Source organism: Octodon degus, unplaced genomic scaffold (genome assembly GCF_000260255.1).
Source record: "Octodon degus isolate 3935 unplaced genomic scaffold, OctDeg1.0 scaffold00163, whole genome shotgun sequence".
Taxonomy (NCBI): Eukaryota; Metazoa; Chordata; class Mammalia; order Rodentia; family Octodontidae; genus Octodon; species Octodon degus.
In genome coordinates this window covers 2,388,957-2,396,282 of record NW_004524739.1, presented here as the reverse complement: position 1 = coordinate 2,396,282, position 7,326 = coordinate 2,388,957, and the positions used below count along the sequence as shown (strand labels likewise).

The 7,326-nt window shown below is 39.7% G+C and overlaps 1 protein-coding gene across 5 annotated transcripts in view; it reads right to left on the bottom strand.

Annotated features, from left to right (window-relative positions):
• The window catches only part of Phactr4 (phosphatase and actin regulator 4), a 103,114-nt gene that overhangs the window by 22,051 nt on the left and 73,737 nt on the right, over window positions 1-7,326 (bottom strand). For all 5 annotated transcript variants that reach the window (XM_023703005.1, XM_023703006.1, XM_023703007.1 and 2 more), the window contains one exon: window positions 2,632-3,223. In XM_023703005.1, the coding sequence (XP_023558773.1) occupies window positions 2,632-3,223 (592 nt within the window). The remainder of the gene's footprint in view (window positions 1-2,631; window positions 3,224-7,326) is intronic.

Sequence of the window (7,326 nt, the reverse complement as noted above, 5' to 3'; positions counted from 1 at the left end):
ATATATATATATATATATAGTATTTAGTACAGGGTCTCACTATGTAGATCAGATGTGTAGTGATCCTGTTTTCAGTCTCTCAAGCTCTGGGATTACAGGTGTGTGCAACCACACCTAGTCTTCATTTATATATATGTAAACATAACTTTTATGTTACTTTGGAAGTTTCCATTTAACAAAGAAAATCTTACAGAAATCATGGTTTTACTGGTTCTGCATAAGGCAGATTAAAATTGGACCCTTATCTTTCATCATGCATTAAATTAAATTCAAAATGGATCAGAGATCTAAATATTAAAACAAAAACATTAGATCTGCTGGAAAATAGAATATGTAAAACTCTTGAAGACACTGGTGTAGGCAAAGACTTTATGAATAAAATTCTAATCTTATTAAAAAGCTTTTGCACAGCAAGAGAAACCACCACAAATAGATAACCCATAATATGGGAAAAAATGTTTGCCAGTTGTTCCTCAAAGGATTACTACTGAGAACATATAAAAGAAGTATAAAATATCAGACCTCCCAAATTTAAAGACTCAATCCAAAAATGATCTCTGGCAAGCACAAAGGCCTGAGTTCAATCCCCGGTTCTGAAAAAAAAAAAAAAAAAAAAAAAAAAAAAGGGCATCTGAGATGAATATACTTCTCAGATGAAGAAAAACAGATGGTAAATAAATATATGAAAAAATGTTAAACATCACTGTCATTTGAGAGATGTAAATTAAAATAACACTGAGATTCCATCTCAACTTAGAAAGAATGGCTATTATCAAGAAATCAACCACTACAAAATTTTGGTGGGGCTGTAGGGAAAAAGGAACCTTCTTCACCGCTGGTGGGTATGCAGACTGGTCCAACCACTGTGGAAATCAATGTGGAGATTCCTCAAAAATCTAGGATTGGAGGTCCCATTTGACCCAGCTATTCCTCTGCTGGGTATCTTTCCAGAAGAATTAAAAACATCATATTACCACAATATATGTGCACCCATGTTTATAGCAGCACAAATTGTAATACCTAGATTTGGAAACAACCCAAATGACCATCAAATGAGGAATGGATAAAAAGTTATGATCTTTTTATACAATAAAGTTCTATTCAGCCATAAAGAATAACTGGAAAGGGGCTGGGGAGATGGCTCAGTGGAATAAAGTGTTTCCCTGGCAAGCGCAAGGGCCTGAGTTCAATCCCTGGTTCCACCAAAAAAAAAAAAAAAAAAAGAATAACTGGAGATTTTTATAGATAAATGGATGCAACTTGAGACCATATTCATAAATGAAATAAACAACTCACATGTGCAAACACTGTATTGTCTCCCCCTAGTGTGAGAAGCTGAAAGAGTAAATAAGATCCAAAATGTATAAGAGATATTATAAAGTGGGAAGAAATTTCAAAAGGAAAGAGAGACTGGGATGGGAGAAAGGAGAAAAGTGAAAAGCAGCAGCATTAACAACAACAACACTGGGGCTGGTGAGATGGCTCAGTGGTCTAAAGCACCTACTTAGAACAAGTTTCACAAAAAAACACAGGGACCACGGTTCAATCCCCCAGCACCACATGCCAGCCAGCCCCGCCCCCTGGTGGACTGAACTGGCCACACACACACGCGCACACACACACACACACACACACACACACAAATAAATAAAAAAATACTAAACAACAACAACACACACACAAAAAATAGTTAAGATGTTAACACTTCTAATTTCTCTTGGTTCATTGAAAAGATTTGCACTAACATTATTTGGAAAATTAAATGCCTATATCTTGTACTTTGAATAACTAAGTTAAAGATAACAATATACAATGTATTAACCATTGTCACACTATGATCTTTTTTTTTTTTTTTTTTTTTGCGGAACCAGGGATTGAACTCAGGCCCTTGCGCTTGCCAGGGAAGCACTTATTCCACTGAGCCATCTCCCTGGCCCTATTATCTTGTTTTGAAATTTTTTTTTCCTATTTATTGGTACCAGGGATCAAACTCAGAACCTTACACTTGCTAGGCAGGCACTTATGCCTAAGCTATCTCCCTGGCCCTATTCATTTAGTCTTTTTATTTATTTTTTATGTATTTTAGTATAGAGTCTATAGGGTCTTACTACACATATTGCACTCATAGTGATTCTCCTGGTTTCAGCTTTTTTTTTTTTTTGACAGAACCGGGCATGGAACTCAGGCCCTTGAGCTTGCTAGGGAAGCGCTTACTCTACTGAGCCATCTCCATGGCCCCTTCCTGGTTTCAGCTTCCCAAGCACTAGGATTACAGGCATGCGCCACCACGCCCAGCCTCAAATTGCCATCTCAGTGTGCCCTGGGAGTTGGGCTAGCACGGCATGCCAGGGATCGAACCCTGGTCACTGTTCTCTAAGCAAGTGCTTTAGTCTGCTAAGCTATCTGGCTGGCCCTTATTATGTTTGGAGAAAGGATTAGCTTATGTAGTTCAGGCTTGCGTTGACCTCATTTTGTAGCCCAGGCTGGTCTTGAATTCGAAACAACGCTCCTGCCTCAGTTTGCTGAATGCTGGGATTATAGGCATGTGTCACCATGGCCTATAAGTAATTTTTTTCTGGACTACCTAAAGTAAAGAAGAAAAAACTAGGGGCAAACTTAAAAGGCACTCACACTTTCAGCATTTCAATAGTGATAGGAAGGGACCTGGTCCGACCCAGGGTACTGCTATCTTCATAAAAGTTGTCACTATTTTCAAAGAGCAGTGAGTGAGCTCTGTGAGAGCCCTCCAAAGGAGGAGTCATGGGAAGAGGGCTGGTCAGAGCCTGCTGAATTCGAACATGTAGAGGGAGCGGGGGTATCCTAGAGGGTATGTGGGGCTCCTCAAAGCTCTGGTCCAGAATCCTCTTGGGGACTTCCTTTTTCTGATCTTCCTGCTGGGGAACCTCCAGGGTCAGATCTAAAGAAGGCAGAAACTCAACTTGTGGCACAACTTGCAAAGTCTTAGCAGGCATTGGAGGAGACCGTGGAGGTTCTGGAGGTCTGTGAGTAGGCAGCGGTGGGGATGGGGAAGGAGGTGGGATTGTCGGTAGTCGTTCAGAGCCCACAGAGCATGTGCTCTTCTCTCTTTGATCACTTGTTTTTGTGGTGAAGGTGGCGGCAGATTCTGAGGTGGGTACTAAGGTTGTTGGAATGCCTCTCTTCGGTGGTAAGGGTGGGGATGGTTTTGATAATGTGCCACTGTTTATTACTTGGGATAGTTCAGCTAGAAAAAAAAGAGAAAAACATATCAAATTAACATGGCTTTACAATATTTTGAGGACATGTCCAGGCCTAAAATTAGAACTTAATCTTGATCTTTTAAGTAAATTATATACTTTGATTTTTTTGGGGGGGGAGTGGGTACTGGGAATTGAACTCAGGACTTTGCACTTGCCATGCTGGCACTGTGTCCCTGAGCTATATACCAGACCTTTACATTTCTTATTTCTCTCATTCCTGAAACAAAATGTGTATTTATGCAAGTAGAATAAGAATGAACATATGTGTAGGAAAACTCTGATGGGTATCTTACTTCACTGTTAGATATAGCAACTGTGTAACTTGATGTTGATATAAAGTTAATAAGGACAGAAAAAGAGTTGATAAAAAAGTTATGCACAGGGGGCCTGCCCCTTAGCTCAGTTCTTTGGGGCCGGGGAGATGGCTCAGTGGAATAAGTGCTTCCCTGGCAAGCGCAAGGGCCTCAGTTCAATCCCCGGTTCTGCCAAAAAACAAAACAAAACAAAACAAAAAAAAACGTTATGCACAATAATACTCCATTAGGAAATTTAAATATTCAGATAAAAATTAAAACATATTGGGCATTCTTACCACAGTCTGATAATAATAACTAGATAGCGCTATTACAGAACTACCAGTAAAGACCTTTCAAATTCTTTTGAGACAGGTATTTTTTATTTATTTATTTTTTTGTGGAACCGGGGATTGAACTCAGGCCCTTGCACTTGCCAGGGAAGCGCTTATTCCACGGAGCCATTTCCCTGGCCATTTTGAGACAAATTTTTCTTTTTTCTTTTTCTTTTTTTTTTTTTTGAGACAGGGTCTCTCAGTGTGTCTGTCATTCAGGCTGGCCATAAATTCACTATGTAGCCCTGGCTGGCCTCAAACTGACAGTGATTATCCTGCCTCAGCCTCAAGATGTTGTTTTTTTTTTTTTTGTCAGTTTGAGACAGGATTTCACTACACAGTTCAGGCTAGCTTGAACTCACTTTGTAGCCTAGGCTGGTCTCAAATCTGCAGTGATCCTTCTGTCTCAGCTTCCTGAATGCTGGGATTCTAGGCAGGCACCACCACACATGGCTGATCACCAACTTCTAATCACCATCTAGCCAAATTATTTTAGTTCTTTCAATTATTCCTAAATGGGTTTCATAAGGTTCCCTGAAATAAAACATTATTTGTTATAAATACTATTCCACTGGGGCCATTCTTTTTTTTTTTTTGCGGAACCAGGGATCGAACTCAGGCCCTTGCGCTTGCCAGGGAAGCGCTTATTCCACTGAGCCATCTCCCCTGCCCCTGGGGCCATTCAAAGTAAAAGATTTAACTTTTTTTTTTTTTTTTTTAATTCCTCAGTACTGGGGGTTGAACCCAGTTTTGTGCATGCCAGGCAAGTAGCCCACCACCAAGACACACTTCAGTCCTGGTTTTTGTTTTTGTTACTACTCAGGATCAAACACAGGGCCTTGCTCAGGCTAGTCAAGCTCTCTAAATCTAAGCTACATGTGCAGCCCATAAGTAAAATTTAATAATATTGTAGAAAAACACTGGATATAAAGATAAAAAATGATTTTTATGAATTTTAGGATGAATGAAAAGAAATACTTTTGGGTTGACTAGATTCTTGCTGCTTCTCTGAACTTACCCCCGAGGGCTAGAGATGCAGCTCAATAGTAGAGTGTTTGCCTGGGACAGCAAGGCCCTGAGTTTAATCACTAGCACAATAAAAAACAAGCAAGCAAGCAAGTAAGCAAGCAAGCAAGCAAGCAATTTGTCCCCAACAAGACTTTATTTGAATATTTAAACTTTTGATCTAGTTCTTGAGAAAAATGTCAGAGGGTTCCTGTGATGAATTATAAATTTTCTACATCTTGGGTTGAGGAGCTGACTCAGCAGTCTGAGTGCCTGCCTGGCAAGTACAAAGACCTGGGTTCAATCCCCGGTACTGTATGCCACGCTGGCCATCAAAACTGGGTGTGGTGGCACATGCTTGTAATACCAGCTCTGGATAGGCTGAGACAGGAGGATCACTATGAGTCTAATCTGTGTAGCAAGACTTGTACCAAAAAAACAAACAAACAAACAAAATTTCTACACCTGTGCAGCTATGTGTGGCAGTCCTTCCTTATTAGTATTCCATGATATGTCTATGAGAAGACTATAGTATTTCTCAACCAGTGGTTTCCAAATGTTTGTATTTCAAACACAAATATAATCTTTTAAAAAGTTCTTCCGGAGTCAGGAATGTAGCTCAGTGGCACAGTACCTGCCTGGTAAGTGCAAGGTCGTGAATGCAATTTCCTGAGCCCCTACCCCCAAAATCCTCAGGTTGAGGCAGGAGGATACAAGTTTGAGGACAGCCTAGGCTACAAAGTTAGACTTTATCTCAATAAAACAAAGTAATTTTTGACTAAATTCAGGTTGACATTTTTGGCAGTAATGGAGATTGACCCAGGGCCTCTGGCACGCTATTAAAGCACTCCATCACTGAGCTACGTCCCCAGCCAAGTTGTCATTTTTATAGATGTCCAGATAAGGAATGCTATTAAGTAAACAATTTATGAACATAATCCTTTGTGAAAGAAACGGCATTTTATTTATTTTTTTTGGGGTACCGAAAATCAAACTCAGAACCTTGCATTTGCCAGGCAGGCCCTGGGCCACTAAGCTATATCCTCAGCCCTAAGAAATGGCATTTCAGCACCAAAAAATTAAAGATGGTCATGGGATAGGAATCAAGATATATCATGCACAGATACAAATCCCCTATAATGAAATGGTCATTATGTGTACCTAAATTGTACCAAAAAATCGTACAAAAATTGTACCAAAAATTATTTTAAAAAAAGAAAAAAAGAATTAGGATGGTCATAATTCACAAATAAGGTATAATCCCTTAAATCCATCTATGTAGCTTTAATAAAAACTCTGTGAATGAATTTATTTTTCTCTTGCTAAGAACCTGCCATGGGCTGATGTTTATTGCTTTAGGCTAGGCATTCAAAGGCCAGGAGTGGCTTCTGCGTTTTACCCCAGGGAATCATACACACACTGTATTATATGTTGCTATGACCTGAAAGGGAGGAACCTTATTGGTCTAGAAAAGTCCTAACAAGTGGGACCTGGAAGAGCACTATAGGCATTATTGGGGACCTACAGAACACAGGTTCTCCACTCTACCTGAGACTTACTGAATCAGAAACTCTAGAGGCTAGTCAGGCAACATAAGTATTAATAAGCCCTGTAGGGGTGATCCTGATAAACACCAGTCCAGACCAGTTTGAGAACAGAGAGAAGAGAACAGAGGTCTGGACCTGAGAGGTGAGTTTCTGCCTCTCACTTGTTGTAACTCTGAATGAGTCACAACATCTTCATGTTTTAATTGCCCTGCATATCAGATAAAATCCTACAGCACAAGGTGTTTTTGAAAAAAGCACATGCAGGCTCCTCAAGTTCCTTAGAGGTAAGTCAACATGACACTATTTACTCAAATTGATGATAACAATAACGATGTTCATCCTGTTTTCATCAAGCTACTCTAACCTGCCATACAGTACGTTCTGAGCTTGTTTTTTAAGGTTGTAATCACTTTTCCTAACTTGGTCATATAGCATAAGTATTTAATGAACATACATTTTGTATCCATTCAATCAATAACAAGAATGTTAAGCAGTAGTAAACTCAGTACTTTTGGAAAACTTTTTATTAGCTCTGAAGTACTCATTAGAGTTCCCTCCTGCCTTCCCTTCCTTGAAGATTCCTCTAAGAAAGCGTGCATTCACTCACTCACTCACTCACTCACTTATTTATTTATTTATTTATTTATTTATTTATTTATTTATTGACAGGGGCATGCTATGTAGCTCAGGGTGGCCTAAAATTCACTGTGATCCTCATACCTCAGCCTACCAAGTGCTGTATTATAGGCATGTGCCCCCATGCCTGCGTTTCTTTTCAGTAAAGAAAAATGGACCTAAATAAGACTTTAAAGTAAATGTAGGGGCTGGAGAGATGGCTCAGTGGTCTAAAGCACCTACTTAGAACAAGCTTAGCAAAGCATCAGGGACCGCGGTTCAATCCCCCAGC